The sequence below is a fragment of the Echiichthys vipera genome, assembly GCF_963691815.1.
Source record: "Echiichthys vipera genome assembly, chromosome: 14".
In the NCBI taxonomy this organism is placed as follows: domain Eukaryota; kingdom Metazoa; phylum Chordata; class Actinopteri; order Perciformes; family Trachinidae; genus Echiichthys; species Echiichthys vipera.
Window position 1 is genome coordinate 12,976,061 of NC_139839.1, and position 18,791 is coordinate 12,994,851.

Consider the following 18,791-nt stretch of genomic DNA (forward strand, 5'->3'; position numbering starts at 1 on the left):
ACCCTTTTTTTCCTCTGTCATCCAAATCTACTACTCTTGTCTTATTTTGGGAATGGATTAACCTCACAATCTTCTCTTTCACACACACTCACCGTCCCCTGCTCTTGCTCCTTATTTCTGTGCAGTTGATCAGCAGTATGAGTTCTCTAGCAGAGTATTGCCTGCCGTCCATCCTGAAGACTCTGTTTGACTGGTACAAGAGACAGAACGGCCTGGAAGACGAGTCCCATGAATATCGACCCAGGGCCAACACCAAGTCAAAAAAGTAAGAGCACAGCAAACAGTACACACTCAATTGTAAAAGTCGTATCGGCACCCACCTGAGAAGTTGAAATAGATATACGTCAAAATGTACGCATAAACAGTAGGAAAAAGGACATTGTATGTTTTTCACTACATTCCTAACCATATATAGTCCTGCCACACAAACAGCAGAAAAGTCAGTAAAAGTCTTAACCTAAAACATAACTGCCCTGCACAACTAACCCAGAACTGAAGGTCTTTTTTACAGAAGCTTGTTTTCCAAATCTCGAACAAATTGCACACAGTAGTACAGCACACATAGCTGCGTAGTGGACCAGATGGTACATACAATTAATTAATGGATAATTAATAAAAGAAGTTCTGATGTGTGACACATTCGTTTGACAAAAGCAAGAACCGAAGCGCACACTTAGGCCTCCATACACACTGTTACAGTGCATGTCCCAACCACGGCTGAGTATCGCCCTTGATTTCCCAATTTGATTCAGTTTCTGATTCAATTTGATTCCATATTAATTTGATTAGTGATATCTTAGTCACAATACTGTTTTGCTCTGAAAGAGATGCTCAGAGAATTAATGTTGTAAATGCACAATGGTTGTTACCAATGATGCATTACGTTGTCTAGTTTTCATGTGATACTGATATTGTCACTTTATCTTTAAAATAAAGCTGGCTACCTCTTAAAGACACTAATGTCAGCAGAGATCACTGGTGCTCTCTCTTGAATTGATAACGCATCATGCAAATGAAGATCCATTTGAATCTGAAAATCCCTTTTTTTTAAACCCAGCCCTTGTCACAACTAATGTTTCTGTTTCTGTCTGTTTCAGTGACGAGCAACAGAAGGACTACTTATTGGAGAGGAGAGATCTGGCAATAGACTTCATCTTTTCACTCGTGCTTATAGAAGTTTTAAAGCAGGTGAGTCTCAATTTAGGCTGTGACCAATTATTCTGCACTATGCTGTATGTCTCCTTCAATCACTGGAAACAAAGACATGTTGGGAAAGGACTGTTTGTCTTTGTTTAAATGTTTTAAGGGAAAGGTTTCATTTGAACTCTTCTTTGATTAACAACTGACTTGACATCAGTCTACAAGATGCAGTATTTCCCACTCCACTCATGTGAAACTGTTAGCTAAATTAAAGCAAATATAAAGGGTCATTTGTATATTCTTGATCCTGTCAAGAATACGCAAATGGCTCCCCAGGCTGTGAGCCGAATACATGGAAATAACACACTTTGTTTGGACGTATTGTTGTCATGAAATGTTCGTATACATCAAGTGATAAGACTGAATTCCGGATAAAATAATGTTTTCTGTCAATCCAGATCCCCCTCCATCCTCTTTTGGATGGACTCATCCAAGAAGTTATAAACTTGACCTTCAAACACTTCAAATACAAAGAAGGGTAAGAAACATTTAGTAGAATGCATTGAATGAAGCACAGTTTAGAGTTTCAGTGCATTACTGTCTGATTTTCTGACCAACTGCAACATATCCACATGCAGTTTTGACATCAGCATGCATTTATGCAAATTACAAATTTGAAAATGTATTGCTATTACACTTCTGCATATCACTATATAATATAATAATATTATTTTTTTGTTTCATTCTTAGGTATCTGGGACCCAACACAGGCAACATGCACATAGTGGCTGACCTCTATGCTGAAGTAGTGGGAGTTGTAGCTCAGTCCAGGTACTATGCAAATTAATGTCTATACTGCATTGTATGTGTTGTAATCACTTAAACGTCTACAATTTGGTTTTAAAATGTGTATTTATTTAATTTTACAGTTTAGAAGGAAATTCATGTCGTACTCTCAGTAAAGGCAGAATTTGTCAGCCAGGTCAAATTGAATGTGCCGTTACAGTTCAGCTACCTGTCCTCCTCTTGATCCCCTTTTCTGTGGAAAAAGTAATTGCAAATGCTGCCCCTCTGTCTATAGTGCACGTGAGAAAAAAAACAAATGCCTGCCCATTCATGTGTGCTAGTAGTCTTGTTATGTGTGTGTTGGTAAATGTGTGCTTGCGTGTGTGGGTGCGTGCGTGCGTGCGTGAGTGTGTAATAACACTCCAGATGATGGTCCTCCGTCTGTCTAATGTTGTGTGTGATGAGTGATGAGCCCTGTTCCCATTTTCCAGGAGGTTATTATTACTGTGATAGAGGAGGTTCACGGGGTGGCTCAGTCACTGCTGTCACTGCTGTCACACACACACACACACACACACACACACACATACACACGTTTACCTTAGTCAGTTTAAGGGAAATTACATATACAACCTTGGTCCCTTACCTTAACCACTAACCCCAAAATCATCTTTTTCCTTTTTTGGACAAGCTGTCCTCATTTAACTGGTCTTTAGTTTGAGTCAGGAACACACACACACATACACACTCAAACGCACGCAAACACACACACACACACACACACACACACACACACACACACACACACACACAAGCTGAGCCATAACATTGTTTAATGCAGTCATTGATATAATAATGGATCAAAAGAACTGGTGTAGCACACTGTCTTCTGTGTGGATGATGGGTTTTCCACTTGATTAAGCGTCTTAGTTGATTTATAACACCCTTTTCAGTGTAAGTTATTAGTAGTACATTATTTACACACAGGGATGTGAAAAGGTTGAGGACACACAGGCAATAACAAACAATCTGGGTGCATACTTTATTTTTGGCATTATGTGTTTTTTTCCACCTTGATTTATGGGCAGCGCACAGTGTTTATATGCAATGAACAGAAGGCTAATGATTCTTCCACTTACTTAACTGATGTGGCAACCCACGTGAAGCATGCAAAAAGAACGCAGTTGGCCAAAGAACAAGTGCATGTACACACATACGCATTCCCTCCACATCACCCCTCCAGATGCCATTCTAAATATAGGCCTGCAGAGCACTGTTGGCAAAATCTGGAAGGTGGGTACATATGCAAACACATACCCATGGAAAAAAACAAAAAACAGATGCATAGAGAACTAAGAGTTTAGATTAATATTAGCAAATCAACATGTATGCAAAACGTCTTGCTGCATTTTTGTAGTCATTGGATTAACCATAGCACCTCTCAGCTGAGACCCGTATGACTGTCCACATCTGCTGGCCATTTCCTCGACAGATTCCCAGCAGTGAGGAAGAAGTTCATCTCCGAGCTGAAGGAGCTGAGACAAAAAGAGCAGAGCCCCTATGTCATCCAGTCCACCATCAGCCTCATCATGGGACTCAAGTTCTTCCGCATCAAAATGTACCCGGTGGAAGACTTTGAAGCCTCATTCCAGTTCATGCAGGTAGAGCTGAAATGATATTATTCCCTTACCTGTTATTTACATGCCGACACATTGTAAAGAGACTTTGGTTTAGGAATCTGTAGGCGTGTTTACATGACAGATATGCTCTTTCTCTGCATACATTCATGTCTGGAAGCTGGTTGGTGCTATCGTCGAGCTATCCTATTAAATTCTGAGAAGTTAATTAGGGGTTAAGTGCCTTGTATTTTGTTTCTTTGATAGTAATTGCAGTGGCGAGAATGTTTCTCATTTTACTTCACCCGTAAGGATACATGGATTTGAACCAGTGACCTTGCATTTACAAAATGATCATATACATTGTTTACCTCACTGTCTCTTACTCTGTTTCTCTCCTTATGTCTTTAGGAGTGTGCACAGTATTTCTTGGAAGTGAAGGATAAAGACATTAAACACTCGTTAGCTGGACTCTTTGTGGAGATACTTGTACCTGTAGCTGCTGTAAGTGCATTTCATCTTACTGCTAAGAGTACTGCTCAGTGCACTTTTGCTGTTTTGGAAAGTCTGTACGTCTTTCTGCTGTACAGTAAATATGTTGGTATAAATATATAGTGTTTATATCTTTATAATCTAAATCTTGGACTCACAAATATAGTGTCTTGTCAGGAAAGCAAGATACATAAGGACACTGGGGTATGGTTAAAGCAATTTTCTAAACTAACTTTTGTGTTATGCATCCTCCCCCAGACTGTGAAGAATGAGGTAAACGTGCCATGTCTACGGAATTTTGTAGAAAGTTTGTATGATACCACACTGGACCTGTCGTCCAGGAAGAAACACTCTCTGGTAAGTTTCTCCTCATATTCTGTTTCATCCCTGCTCATCTCTCTTCATTTCCTCTCTATTAAGTGCAATTGGTGAAAGCACTTACTGTAACTCTCCAATATCTGGGCTTTTATCTCACCATGGGAAGGAGACAGGAGTGCAGTATGCAGTACACAGGCTAGTTTTTGTAGCAGTGCCAGATGGGCGATATTTGCCCACAGCAGGGAAACAGGCAGGGGAATCAGCAAATTAGTTTCAGTAAATCTGCCTTATTAAGATAGTGGTCTCACACAAACAAGCATGCGATAAAATTACTCTGTTAATTGTCAGGACTGTTGAAAATTCCCTTTAGCACAGCCTAAAAGCTTTAACCATGGATGTTAAGGACATGATAGAACAGGCAACAATCTCTGAAGCAGGATTACAAAACTTTAACTAAATTATGTTCTGGTAACAAGAAGCCTCCTCCCTAATTTTTTCTATACATTTCTTTTTGTCTTAGTTAAGTGCCCAAAGTCTTATTTCTTAAAACTAATGAAATAAACAATCCATTAAGTTGTTTTTTTTTCCAACCTTTTTCTAACTCAGATTGACTGTTTTCCAAAAAAAACAAATCTAAATTTTTTTTATGTATTTTAATGCATCTTTCTTGTTCCTTCTTGTTTGATTCTTTGTAGTCCAGTGCAGCAATGCTTGCTGAGGCAATATTATTTATTTATATATTTGTAAGTACAGCCCAACATAGTGAGAATCAGACTCCAAAATTCACACATTTGGTTTGACTGTGGGCATGTCCGTGAGCTGTATGTACACCGGTGGGTTGGATTCTACAGCCATTTAATTGGTACCACGCTGATGTGTTGCATTACTGCTGGTTGCTGTCGATGTACTATTTGTGATATGTGCTCAGGCTCCTCCTGTTGTGACACAGACTCGTGTCCTCAGGGGTGCAGGCATGTCACTCTGCCAGTATGGATGTTTCCTTTGTTAGATTCTCCAAATACTCCAAGCAAACCATGCATTCAATGACACACCTCTCTGCACACAGACTGTATGTTTTCTACACTTCTTCCAAACATACAGCGTACAGGCATGCACACAAACAAACAATAACCTGCCCGCCATGTCAGGGCAGAATGGACAGACATGATGGGAGTGACAGTAATGTGGTGCATTCCCCTAATTGTTTTTCTTTGACATTCTGAGTATCTGAAAGAGGAGACAAAGAAATGGGAAAGAGACAGATAATAAATACCAACTCTGATAGGGAGGGACAGGTAAATGATACGCTCCTAACACTCAGCATTTCCGTAGGCATTCATGACCAGGGTGTACCTACACTTACACATGTAATTTAAGCATTTTAAGAATGATCTGCATGCAGATTTACATGCCCCCACCAGATGACTGAACTGACTAGACACCAAGTTCACATTCCTGTATGTGAACTTTATGTTAAGGTTTTCTTTAAAGATTTTTTTTTTGGCCTTTTCATGCCTTTATTTGAAACAGGAGAGGGGGGGTGAAAGAGCCACAGGTGGGAATCGAACCTGGGCCGCTGTGTTGAGGATTTTAGCCTCTGTATATGGGGCGCCCGCTCTAACCACTGAGCCACTAGGCGCTCCATGTTAATGTTTTCTAACTTGTAAAGGTGTTGTTCAATCTTCTAATGAAACTTAATGGCAAGATAAAGCACAGAGAAATAAGTGTTTTGTTTTGTTACATTGACTTCATTCCAAAGAGAAATACATGGATGATTAAGGGAAAAAACAGGTTAATGAGGTATATATGAGGCCTGAAATAATTATTGTGAAAAGCTTATTTGCCCATTGTTTTTAGATGATAAAGGAAGTGCTCCGAAATTAGATTTCAGATTGATATAAATTATCCTTAGACCGTTTTTTTTTGAAGATTCAACATCAAAAAAACGTTTTAAAGTAATAAGCCTCACGCATGTAGAAAACTGGTTAGGAAAACAGCCTGAATCCAATATTTTGTATTTAAATATGCAGTGCCTGATGCAAATCTCTCCCATCTGTCTTCCCTCTCCACACCAGGCTCTTTATCCTCTGGTGACCTGCCTGCTGTGCGTCAGTCAGAAGCAGTTCTTCCTCAGCCGCTGGCACATTTTCCTCAACAACTGCCTCTCAAACCTCAAGGTCAGCCTTTCCCTCCGTACCATGCAAATGCCACAATAGTGGGGTATATTTGTATAAACCACAGGCGGTGTTACACAAAAACAATGTAGTCTGTGCAATAGGCTTCTGCCCATGGGGAACGAATCTGACACATGCTCGCAACACTGAACTTCACACTGTTGCACTAATACTGCCTAATACCTCTTCAGCTATAAAATCAACCACCAGTATGTATTACCTGGAGGGAAACTCTGCAGGTTAAGAACATAGTGATTGATTTGTGGTCATTAAGTATTCTGAACAAGTTTGATTTATGCTCACTGTAAATGCTGAGAAAGCATTGTGTTTGCGTACACTGCTTTGTCAGCTTGTACAGTGTGAGCATAAATATCACTTCAGGTGCACTGTAAGGTACAATATGTCAGGAATGCCTGCTCGCGAAACATTTTCTAAGGTATGTGAAATACTACACCTGATGAAACATAATAAACTTTTTGTCTGCACATGCATGAATGCAGAATAAAGACCCCAAGATGGCACGCGTGGCTCTGGAATCACTCTACCGCCTGCTGTGGGTCTACATGATCCGGATAAAGTGTGAGAGCAACACTGGAACACAGAGGTAACAGCCACGTGTTGTTATATTTAGATAGATGTGAGATGTAACTTTAAATTTATAATTTTCTTTTAGCCTCAACATGTAATGGTTTTGCTGAGGTTTCTTACTTATTTCTTGTGTCTCCACTCTCTTGTCTCTGCTCTTCCTCCAGTCGTCTGACGTCCATCACCTCCACTCTGTTCCCCAAAGGGAGTCGGAGTGTCGTTCCCAGAGACATGCCCCTTAATATTTTCGTCAAGATCATCCAGTTTATTGCACAGGTGCGTATCACAGTTAGATGCAGGTTGGTAGAGTTTGGTTTAGGTCAAAGCTTATGAGAAATTGAGTGGTGATAATACATGATTGCCAAATAGCATATATGTAATTTAGTGTAAATAACACTTATTATATCCACATATTTTTACTTCTTTATTTCTCTATATAATCAGTTGTATAATAAACATTTCCCATAGATGACACATGCACCATAATGACTCTGAAATCCTGTAACACCAGTTGGTTTGCTTGTCCTCTTTTCAGGAGAGACTGGATTTTTCAATGAAGGAGATCATATTTGACCTGCTGAGTGTTGGCAAACCTACCAAAGCCTTCAGTCTCAACCCAGAGGTAAAGAGAGCAAACACAGACATTCAATCACAGGCACACAGTTCAACAGTGCATCTCCCTGGCCAAGTAACAAAGATGAGAATTCAGGTTTTTATTAGTAGTCTTCAGTATGAAGCCTGTGAATATTCTCATTTGTCCAGGTCATCGTTATCCCCGAAGCAATTTCAGTCAAAAGCAAATCAGTCTGCATATTGATGTTTATAATTTGCAACAAAAGAAGTTCCTAGACAAATAACCAAGTCCAGTTGCTTTTGACTGAAATTGCTTTGGGGATCTTTAGTATGAACAGAACATTATGCTCTCTGTTGGAGCCGATAGAGTTCGCTTCACTGTGCTCCGGTAACATCAGGCAAACCTGAGCATCTACCAGAGGCAACTGTGCAGTACAGCACAGGTCCCCTGAATGTGGCCGATCAGCTTTCTCTGTTATATCTACAAACTTCTGGAACATAAACCCAGCACTGTCAGACAGCGCTCTACTCTCTTTAGTTTTAAATCACAATTGAAATCATGGCTCAAACATAACTGATCATGACAAAAAAGTGCTAAACACAGAGTATTTTATTTTATTGTTTTGTTTGATGTAATGTTTTAAAACGAGAGAGCTTTTATATAGTGTTATTATCTGTCTGAATTATAAAATGCGATGTCATAATTATTTTATGGTTCTGATGAAATTTAGCTGTCTAGCTAACTCCCTGTTGCCCCTGTTAAATAAACCAGTTATAATAAATACATTTAAAAGGGACCTTTTCAGCGGTGTTAAAGATATTAATTTGGGGTGGGTCATGTGATTACAGGATTCTGGTCAAACAAATAATCAATAAGAACTCCACCGATTTTACACATCAAAGTGTGCTCAGAAGTATTGGGGGATACCACTGCATATGTGAAAAAAGTTGTATAAAAGCCTTTTGTGGCTCTCTGCAGAACTGCTTGAACTCTGATAAATCACCCAAAGCAAAGACACCTGAGATTGCTGCATCAGTTTTGATTTGAGTATTTTTTTTTTACCCCAGTAAAAACATAAACATGATTTTGATCAATCAGAAATATTTACAATCACAGTAGACATCAGGATTTTCAGATAAACCGTTATATACATATTTATATACAGTAATTTAGAAAAACAAATCCTGTATTGAGAGTGAAGTCCTTTTTATTATCCTTTTTATTATTGATTGTTGATAAAAAGACAATCATCCCAAATAAACACACAGTAGTAAAGATTCTGTTGTGTCTTCCTGCATATGAATTTTGCTCATCAAAGTGTTAGCACTGCCTGGGGATGTGCATCTACTCAATCCCTTTCAATTTGCCATAGCTCTTGATAAACAGCCTCTCTGACACATAGTGAGCATGCTGTGCTTTATCTGTGTTCCAGCGTATGAACATAGGTCTCCGGGCGTTCCTGGTGATTGCAGATGCTCTGCAACAGAAGGACGGAGAGCCTCCTATGCCCAACACAGGGGCCACTCTGCCCTCTGGAAACTCTCTAAAGAAGAAGAAAACTTATCTCAGCAAGACACTTACTGAAGAAGAAGCCAAACTAATAGGTCTGTGTGTTTCTGTGGGCATTCAAGATAGTGTAACTTGAATGTAGACTCTTAACTCTATGTACTGTATCTTCCTGCTCTCCACAGGCATGTCCTTGTACTACTCGCAGGTGCGAAAGGCTCTGGACAACATCCTGAGACACTTGGACAAGGAGGTGGGTCGTTGTATGATGCTCACCAGCGTCCAGATGCTCAACAAAGAACCAGAGGACATGATCACGTGCGTAACTACATAGCGCAGCAACTGATGTGTTTTTGTGAATGAGTTTTTGGCACAAGGCCCACCATATTATATACAGTAGATAAATGGTTATCGTTTACAAACAAGACCTACCTGTAGTTTGAGTGACAAATGGCTTAATTTCTCTGCCTCAAGCGTGAGCGTGTTTAACGTACCCCTTCATCTTTGACAGCGGTGAAAGGAAGCCTAAAATTGACTTGTTCAGGACATGTGTGGCTGCCATTCCTCGTATCCTTCCTGACGCCATGTCCAAACCTGAGCTCATCGACCTTCTCTCACGGTGAGTTAAGAGACAAGACAGACTTGTTTGCCCGGCTAACATGTTTTTACTTGCTAATTAGATTCAAAGGGCATGTGCGTTGTCTTTCATGCATTTTTAGGTTATTTGTGTTGGAGCAACTGTGAAGAGATTTCTCTTTCTACAACTAGATCTTGTTCATTCAACTCTGTCCATGTGTTGTCATCCATCTCTCAGACTTACGGTGCACATGGACGATGAGCTTCGTCTTATTTCCCAGAACTCCCTGCAGAGCCTGTTACTTGATTTCTCAGACTGGAGGGAGGACGTCCTGTTTGGTTACACACATTTCCTTTTGCGCGAGGTATAAATGAACTCAATATTTGCGAAAGTCTCACAAGATGGTTAAGGTTAGGAATAACCTTGTGGTTTAGGTTAGATGGTTAAGGATAGGCATTGAATTCAAATGGTTATGGTTGGTATAGGTGGTCAGGAAGCGAGTCTTCACAAATCTAGGGTTACCATCTAGACACAACCGCAAAAGATTGTATCCTGTATTTGCATTTGTTGCACTTCCTTAACACATGTTAAGGCTTGGTATATTGATAAACACCAGATAACAGAAAATGGTAATACAACATTGAAGATGAGCTGTTGTAATTGTAATCGATCTTTTCACTGTACATCGAGTGATCCTTTCTAAAGTAACAACATATATACTGACATATTGACATTGGCAGCCTTTCTCTAAATGTCTTTCCAAACTATTCCAGGTTCAAGATACCCATCAGGGTCTGCAGGATGCATCTGTGAAGCTCCTTCTCCAGCTGCTCACACAGTGGAGGTTAGCGCTGCAACTCCAGGGGAAAGCGCGAGGTGGAGCTGAGGTTTGTAGCAGGTTAACTTTCAAAGACTAATTTTACAGACATATCTGCCAGTTCCTTGTTCTCTGATCTCAGAGACCAATTCTTTCATTTTCTTTTTAAAAAAAAAAACATTGGTCCAAAGATGTCAATGGTAAATGGACTTGTACTTAAATAGTGCCTTTCTAGGCCCGCTCATCAGGATATAATCTAATCAGACACACATTAACACACCGATGGCACAGCAATGCATATGTGTTTCATTTTTGGTAATTCCTACTCTTTACCAACTTGTCTTCCCTCTGTGTCTTCCCTGTCCATCAGTCCAGCCCCAGACTGCCAGAGCGAAGCCCCCACTGCTCAGTGCTCCATGCAGTCGAGGGTCTGGCTCTGCTGCTCCTCTGCTCGTGTCAGGTCAGCACAAGGAAGCTGGCTGTCGGTGTGTTAAGAGAAATACGCTGCCTCTTCACAGCTCTAGGACATGCCGAGGTACTGTACATAAAAATTCCCATCTTCCCAAGCTTCTCACACTTTTTAATCTTCTGTATAGCCTTTAAGTGACTTCCAAAATAGATACATACACAAAGACAAATGTAACTTGCATCAGGCAGCTAGTGGCATAGTGACATAACAGAATGGAAGGAGAGCCATCTGACCGTAGCTGTGATTAAATATGCAGCCCGACACTTCTCTCGCATTTTATGACGCTGTTATAAAAATAGCTGATTCTATAAATGCCTCTCCCTCCAGGACGATGACAAACCCATGATAGAGGTCATGGACCAGCTGAGCCCAGCTGTAATGGACAGCTTTGTTCATGTGGCTGTCTCTGACTCTGTAAGTGTAATTATTATGTGAAGCCTCTATCTGAAACATTAGTGCATGGGATAAATTGTTCATATAACAATCTTCCACATTACTTCCTAAAGCTGCTGTGTATGATTCATAAACTCCTCCCTTCCCCCTCCTACAGTCCACCTTGCCTCTCAACCACCACGTTGACCTCCAGTGGCTGGTGGAGTGGACGGCTCGACTTGTGAGCAGTTCCTACGATGTGAAGAGCCCCAGCCACGTCTGGATCTTTGCACAGTGTATGAAGGACCCGTGGGTGCTCTGTCTACACATCTTCTTGCGGCAGGAACACCTACCCAAACACTGCCCCATCGCCCTTGGATACGCCTGGCCCTACGCTTTCACACGGCTACAGCTGCTGCTGCCACTGGTTGACCCCAAGTACAAGGACACACTTTAATCTTATTGTACTTTTTTACCATAAAATGATCATTGACCATTAAAAACCTCCCTATTCTCCTGTTGTCTTTTTGCAGCAGTCCAGTGAATGCTAAGAAGACCAGCACAGCAGGCTCCAGTGACAACTACATCTCTCTGTGGCGTAACTACCTGATCCTGTGTCTAGGTGTGGCTAAGCCAAGCATCATGTCCCCCGGTCACCTCAGAGCCTCCACGCCAGAGATCACGGCCACCACGCCCGACGGCAGCGTCACCTACGACAACAAGGTGTGTTTGTGCTTAACACATGTGGAGAGTCTGGACATGTCTAAATCATTTCCGCATCATTAAAACAGGTTTCTTATGGGTGCTGGAAAGCCTTGAAAACACTTGAATTTGAATGCGTTGTTTTCAAAAAAGTGCTTTGATTTTGAATAAAGTGCTTAAAATTTAAGTTATAAAATCCCCAAAAATTAAAAATATATAACGAGAAAAGCAACAAAAATGGTATAATATTAATTTCATTATTGTTATTAATCCTAATCAAGAAAAAAAAAGTCAAGAAAGAAAGTATTGCAAAATGGTGAAAAACCCTCAACTCATAATGACAGTAATAAAAAAGAAGAGTATATTTTTGGCAGGTTTGTGTAAATTTGGATCAGTTTTAGGTTGATAATGTGGCCTGATGAATGTTTGTGTGTTTCTTTGTATCTCTCAGGTGATAGGCACGCCCTCAGTCGCCTGGCTTTTAAAACAACTTGTCCCGCTGATGAGAGCTGAGAGTTTGGAGATCACAGAGTCTCTGGTTCTGGGGTTTGGATGCACAAACGCTCTGGTCTTCAGGTACTTGAACAGGAACACGGCGAAACGTACAACGACAACACACACAGAGGTCACATCGTACATATCAGACTTGGGTCAGGTGCTACCTACTATGATGTCAAATAATTGTAAAAAGATTTTCATGTCCTTTTTTATTGTAAAGCAGGTTAAGAAATACTTTGAAAGTATCAACACTCAATCCCCAGGGAAATGAACACAGGCTGTATTCATACTACTCAGATATAGTTTATATAAAGGTAGAAAGTTGTCTACAGTTTATAGTCATTCCCCGGCTGCAATGACGCAGAACGCTGAGAGTGCAGACCTGGATACACTGAACTGTAAACATGTTCTAGAAGAACCCGAAATACAAGTGAAAACTTCAAATGTGCACAATATGAGACCTTTAATTACAAAAACAAATTTGTGATTTAATGTTCAGATGACTCTGAATCATAAAACTGACGTCCGTTATTGTTATGTGACCCAGGTCTGATGTTCTTTGGGGTGAGGTTTTACTTTGGCACACAAAGCCTGAAAGGAGGGAATGCCACTAGACAGATGAACAATAGATCACAATAGAAAATGGATGGTGTGTTAGATTTGGACCTTATCTCTTACATAAGAAAGTATTTTCACGCTGCCTTCTTCTATTACTTCTATTACCCATCTGTTTTTACATTCTCTTCATAACTGAGATGAGCTACATGCTTCTTTGACATTCAGAAAAAACAGAAAAACTGCGTCACTGATGTAGAAGAGAGGGAGTGAGCTGTATCATTCTTTCAAAGGACAGAGGTTCCATTGTACAGGGAAGGTATTTCATTTTGAAAGAGATCCTCTATTTTTAACTTGAAATGTCGCTCAAAAGGGCGCTCATTGTTATTAAAGAGATTAAGGTCTCCCCGGGCAAATTTGTCTAACACGGCTGTCTTTGAGGATTAATGGTTTTAGGGCATTTTGGATTGCACAAGATGGATATCTGTTACAAACAGTATCTTTAACAAATCCGGCCTACCTCCGTCTACAGGGAAGGAAGATATGAACATTGCAATGAAGCAATCATTTGATTTTTTCCCTCTCTGATCCTGTTTATAGAGAGCTAGTTGAAGAACTCCATCCACTGATGAAGGAAGCACTGGAACGTAGGCCTGAGGTAACACACACAGACAAGCACACACACACACACACACACACACAGACCCGCAAACACACACATGCACACACACACGCACACACACGGACACACACACACACAAACACACGCACACACACACACACGCACGCACACACACACATACACACAGACACTAGCACACACAGACATGCACACACTGACGGAAAGTCAGAGAGAAACACTAACTGAAAATATACTCTTGGTGAAGAATGATGCTAATCCAGTGTTAGATTTCTCACAGTTCTCATAATCCTTGAAAGTTTGTGATTTAAGGCGGGAAAACAAGACAAACATGGGTCATTGAAAGTGCTTGAATTCATATGTTTTAATGGTTCCTACAGGTCCTTGAAATCCTTGAAAATCTGTGAATTTGAATGGGAAAAATCAAGGTTCTGAAAGTTTTTGAAAATTGTCAGAAATAGACATGGGTCATTGAATGTGCTTGAATTCATATACTTTAATGGTTCCCACAGGTCCTTGAAACCCTTGAAAGTTTGTGAAATTGAGTTGGAATGAATCAAGGCCTTGAATTTTTTTTTCAAAATAGACATTCATACAAGGGTCATTGAAAAAGTGCTTGACTAGATTTTACACATTCAAGCCTCTCTAATTGTTTTTAATAGTTGTCTCTCAAACTAGTCCATGTTGGGCCCTTGAATGTGAGTAATTTGGGCCTTGAAAGAATTGAATTTAATGTTTAAGCAGGTGAGGGAACCCTGACTTGTTTTATATACAGCTGTTAATAAGAGAGTAGAAGTATATTTCATGTTGTGGTTTACGCTCATAGCTATTAGAAATGTTTTCCATAGGTCAATACTTTATTATTTATAAAGATTGACTATTTGTACTGCTAATGTAGAGTTCAGTCACTGTACCTTTTAAGAAATAATTACCGCAACATAAATAAAACAGCATACATACATTACCTTATATTTTGCAGTAAATGGAAAACCTGTGTGTACTTTCAGAACAAGAAGCGCAGAGAGAGGAGGGATCTTCTCAGGCTCCAGCTGCTGAGGATCTTTGAACTGCTGGCTAATGCAGCAGTTATCAGTGACAGGTAGCACACACATTTAATCTACTGAGTGCCCTCCTTTGGTCTTTCCTTGAGCAATTGAGCTAAGGTGTATTCATTAATGTTTTTCCCCTGTCCATATATGGATCGTTTTCTCACTTCCTTCTTTCTCTAATTTCGAGCCTGCTGATGCACATGTTAAATTACATTTCCTTCTCCTCCTTTGCAGCACCAATGGAGCGCTGGAGCGTGATTCCCTGGCCCTGGGTGCCTTGTTCCTCGAGTATGTGGATCTAACCCGGATGCTTCTGGAGGCTGAGAATGAGAAGGAGCTGGACGTGCTTAAAGACATTAGAGCCCATTTCAGCGGGATGGTGGCTAATCTCATCCAGTGTGTTCCTGGTAAATCTTTTTATTACTTTTTTATGACGTAACATAGTTGATGTTTGCAGAAGTGTTGAACCTTCATGTCTCTCTCTTTTTCCTCTCACCTTCACATCCGTGTAGTCCACCACAGGCGCTTTCTCTTCCCTCAACAGTCTCTGAGACACCATCTCTTCATCCTCTTCAGCCAATGGGCTGGACCCTTCAGTGTCATGTTCACTCCCCTCGATCGTTACAGTGATCGCAACCACCAGATCACTCGCTACCAGTACTGTGCTCTCAAGGTAAGGAATAACCCATACTTCCCAAACCCTACTGCACAGCAGGAGTCATTAATTCTTTCTTTTTTTTAATAGAAACCTTAGCGTTTACTCAGCTTTTGTCTCCTAGGCCATGTCAGCAGTTCTGTGTTGTGGTCCAGTGTTTGACAATGTGGGTCTCTCTACTGACGGCTATCTCTACAAATGGCTCGACAACATCTTGGCCTGCCATGACATACGGGTAGGTCAACACTCTGTGTTGATTTTTCTTTCTAGTACACTTTGAAAAGTTTAAATAATTCTAACATAATCATGCCCCGATATGTTCTTATTCAAGTCTTTTTTTTCTTTCTGTGGAGTAGTCCTTCTACACAATAACGTGTGTTTACCCTAGGTGCACCGTCTGGGATGTGAGGTGGTCATCCTGCTCTTAGAACTGAACCCAGACCAAATCAATCTGTTCAATTGGGCCGTGGACCGCTGCTTCACTGGATCTTACCAGCTGGCGTCTGGCTGCTTCAAGGCCATTGCCACTGTCTGCGGTAACAGGTGGGGAGTCACGCATTTGTTACATTTGTTAGTATCTTTCCTGCTAACATTTTCTGTATAAAGACACTGAAGATCCACAACTCTGTGGAAGCCGCTCTATAGCTTCTGACCCGCCTGCTGGAGAGATTAAGTAAAAATACATTTCCCCATGGGGAAAACATATTTAGAGTGACTTTTATGTATGTATGTATGTTTATAAAATATAACAAAGCTTTACTAACCTACTATATCCGTGCATTGTATTCTTATAACTAAAATTAAAATGTAATTTCCCACACTGTCCTAACCAATGACAATTCCTTGTCATGTTGCCAGGAATTACCCGTGTGACCTTGTGACATTGCTCAATCTGGTGTTGTTCAAGGCCTCAGACACCAGCAGGGAAATATATGAGATCTCCATGCAGCTGATGCAGGTACATACATACTTTACACAGAAAAGAAAAACACAGTTCCAATGCTAAATGTGTCCTATTTGCTCACAAAGAGGTGGGAAAGGAGAGCAGAAAACTTGCCTTGACTTTAAAAGATAATACTAATATGTCTGCAGGTGCTGGAGTGTAAGCTGTGTGCGTACTCTAAGCGGATGGTGGAGCAGAAGCCTGGTAATATTTTGTATGGAACCCACGGCCCCCTGCCTCCCCTGTACAGCGTCAACTTGCCGCAACTCTCCATCCAGCTGGCCAGCATGTACCCAGAGCTCACGCTGCCTCTTTTCTCAGGTACATGTGCAAGATACTTCATTACAAAGTCCAGTAAACAGGACCAAGACTAGAATCCTATTAGGTTTCCTTTGGTGGCGAACAGTACATCCTAATTGCATCCTAAAAACTTCACTCCCCAACCTATTATGTCTCCCTACACTATCATGTTTCAACAGCAAACACTGCATATCAGATTAGGGGGGGGGGGGGGGGGGGGGGGGGTTCTCAAAATGCTGTTTTATTGTCACATTACGTTCCAACATGCTGAGGAGATGTACCTAGTGAACCCATTAAATGCTGAAGCGGGCAGGATGAGCAAAATCTCTTTAAACCCTCACATTAAAAACTCCCAAAAGGCCATTGTCTTTCTGCTGTTATTGAACACATTTAAAGAAAGCTTCCGCTAGGCACTCCTAATTATTTCCTTTGTCATTTTTTTTTTGCCCGTGTAGAGGTGAGCCAGCGTTTCTCAACCACCCACCCCAACGGCAGACAGATCATGCTGTCCTACTTGTTACCCTGGCTTAGTAACATTGAGCTAGTGGACACGGGGCTCCTACCCCCTGCCTCAAGCCCTTGCACACCAGAGGAAGAGCCTCGCGGTCAGGGCCAGGGCATCGGTCTGTCCCCCAGTCTGAGGGGCAACGGCTGGGGCTCCCTGCAGGCAACCTCGCTGGTGCTCAATAACCTCATGTTCATGACTGCTAAGGTAGGAATCCATGTTTGTGCTTTTTGGTACTCCTCCTTTGCCAATTAAATCTCCTTTCTCCTCCTTTCAACTGCATTTTTTTCCTTCACATTATCAGTATGGAGACGAGGTCCCTGGCCCAGAGATTGAGAATGCGTGGAACGCTCTGGTGTCCAACGAGAGGTGGAGCAACAACCTACGGATCACCCTGCAGTTCCTTATCAGCCTGTGTGGAGTCAGCAGTGATACCACACTGTTGCCTTATGTAAGTGTAATCTCTGCAGGCAGACACACGGCTCAAAGTGATATAAATACCATAACAAATGTGCAGAGATAATGCGAATGAAGTCTTAATATTTCCTTTTTGTTTTAGATAAAGAAGGTGGTGATCTACCTGTGTCGCAACAACACCATCCAGACTATGGAGGAGCTCCTGTTTGAGCTGCAGCAGACGGACCCAGTCAACCCTGTGGTTTTGCACTGTGACAACCCTCCCTTCTATCGCTTTGCTGCCAGCAACAAAGCCTCCACCTCACAGACAGGTGAGAGGAGAAGTTTCTGTCAAATTCTATATTTTTATCTCAACATTGACTTTGAACTTGGCAGCTTTTCATGTGACAGATGGCTGACTTTGCTGTATTTCTGAAGACTGTCTCTCAAATGTCTTATGCGTAGGCACCACCTCCAGCAGTAACACTGTGGTGGCTGGTCAGGAGAACCTGACAGACACAGATGACAACAAGCTGGTCAGAGAGACTGAAGAGCGGTCAGTATTAATAGATTTTTTTCGGTCGTTCATGAGGCTGATGCAAGTGGATAAAATCTGCCAAACATGTCAGCATCATATCAGTTACGCAGTGATGTTAGAAAAAGATTTTCAAACTATTCAATCACGGAATGAGACTGTACACTTTGCAAACTCTGAAACTGAATTTTTTAACTTTTAATGTTACGCATTTGTCTCAGCATGGCCAGGGCTCACAACAGACTGGAGTCTCGCTACAGCAACAGCTCCGGAGGCTCCTACGAGGATGAAAAGAGTAAGTTGGGTTTGTTCCCCTTAAAATGAATGTACAAAGTTGCTGTACTTGTACAATAATAACTTAAACACAAAGTCCGCCGGTACTCGCAGCTGTCTGTTATTTGGAAAGACATGAAGGACAAGGATCCTTTCACATTAACCAAAAACCTTCATGCTAATTGTCACTAATTTCCTCCAAGCAGTCATAAGTGTGATTGAGAGTAAATAGTTTTTAAGGTGACGGCAGTGTGCAACTAACCTGACTGTCGCCAGATGGATTTCATTCCACCTTGACTCCGCCTAGCTCCACT

At 41.2% G+C, this 18,791-nt stretch overlaps 1 protein-coding gene across 4 annotated transcripts in view; it reads left to right on the plus strand.

Moving 5' to 3' along the window:
* fryb (furry homolog b) overlaps positions 1-18,791 on the plus strand; it is a 58,872-nt gene that overhangs the window by 21,995 nt on the left and 18,086 nt on the right. For all 4 annotated transcript variants that reach the window (XM_083926794.1, XM_083926791.1, XM_083926792.1 and 1 more), the window contains exons 4-37: positions 126-265; positions 1,098-1,188; positions 1,599-1,678; positions 1,891-1,971; positions 3,419-3,587; positions 3,954-4,046; positions 4,293-4,391; positions 6,428-6,529; positions 7,027-7,130; positions 7,279-7,387; positions 7,647-7,733; positions 9,118-9,289; positions 9,377-9,509; positions 9,703-9,810; positions 10,006-10,132; positions 10,542-10,655; positions 10,956-11,120; positions 11,382-11,468; positions 11,605-11,864; positions 11,960-12,149; positions 12,580-12,704; positions 13,782-13,839; positions 14,829-14,920; positions 15,105-15,277; positions 15,383-15,543; positions 15,650-15,760; positions 15,914-16,068; positions 16,384-16,483; positions 16,618-16,789; positions 17,224-17,480; positions 17,578-17,724; positions 17,833-18,001; positions 18,135-18,225; positions 18,426-18,499. In XM_083926794.1, coding sequence (XP_083782920.1) covers positions 126-265; positions 1,098-1,188; positions 1,599-1,678; positions 1,891-1,971; positions 3,419-3,587; positions 3,954-4,046; positions 4,293-4,391; positions 6,428-6,529; positions 7,027-7,130; positions 7,279-7,387; positions 7,647-7,733; positions 9,118-9,289; positions 9,377-9,509; positions 9,703-9,810; positions 10,006-10,132; positions 10,542-10,655; positions 10,956-11,120; positions 11,382-11,468; positions 11,605-11,864; positions 11,960-12,149; positions 12,580-12,704; positions 13,782-13,839; positions 14,829-14,920; positions 15,105-15,277; positions 15,383-15,543; positions 15,650-15,760; positions 15,914-16,068; positions 16,384-16,483; positions 16,618-16,789; positions 17,224-17,480; positions 17,578-17,724; positions 17,833-18,001; positions 18,135-18,225; positions 18,426-18,499 — 4,396 coding nt within the window. The remainder of the gene's footprint in view (positions 1-125; positions 266-1,097; positions 1,189-1,598; positions 1,679-1,890; positions 1,972-3,418; positions 3,588-3,953; positions 4,047-4,292; positions 4,392-6,427; positions 6,530-7,026; positions 7,131-7,278; positions 7,388-7,646; positions 7,734-9,117; positions 9,290-9,376; positions 9,510-9,702; positions 9,811-10,005; positions 10,133-10,541; positions 10,656-10,955; positions 11,121-11,381; positions 11,469-11,604; positions 11,865-11,959; positions 12,150-12,579; positions 12,705-13,781; positions 13,840-14,828; positions 14,921-15,104; positions 15,278-15,382; positions 15,544-15,649; positions 15,761-15,913; positions 16,069-16,383; positions 16,484-16,617; positions 16,790-17,223; positions 17,481-17,577; positions 17,725-17,832; positions 18,002-18,134; positions 18,226-18,425; positions 18,500-18,791) is intronic.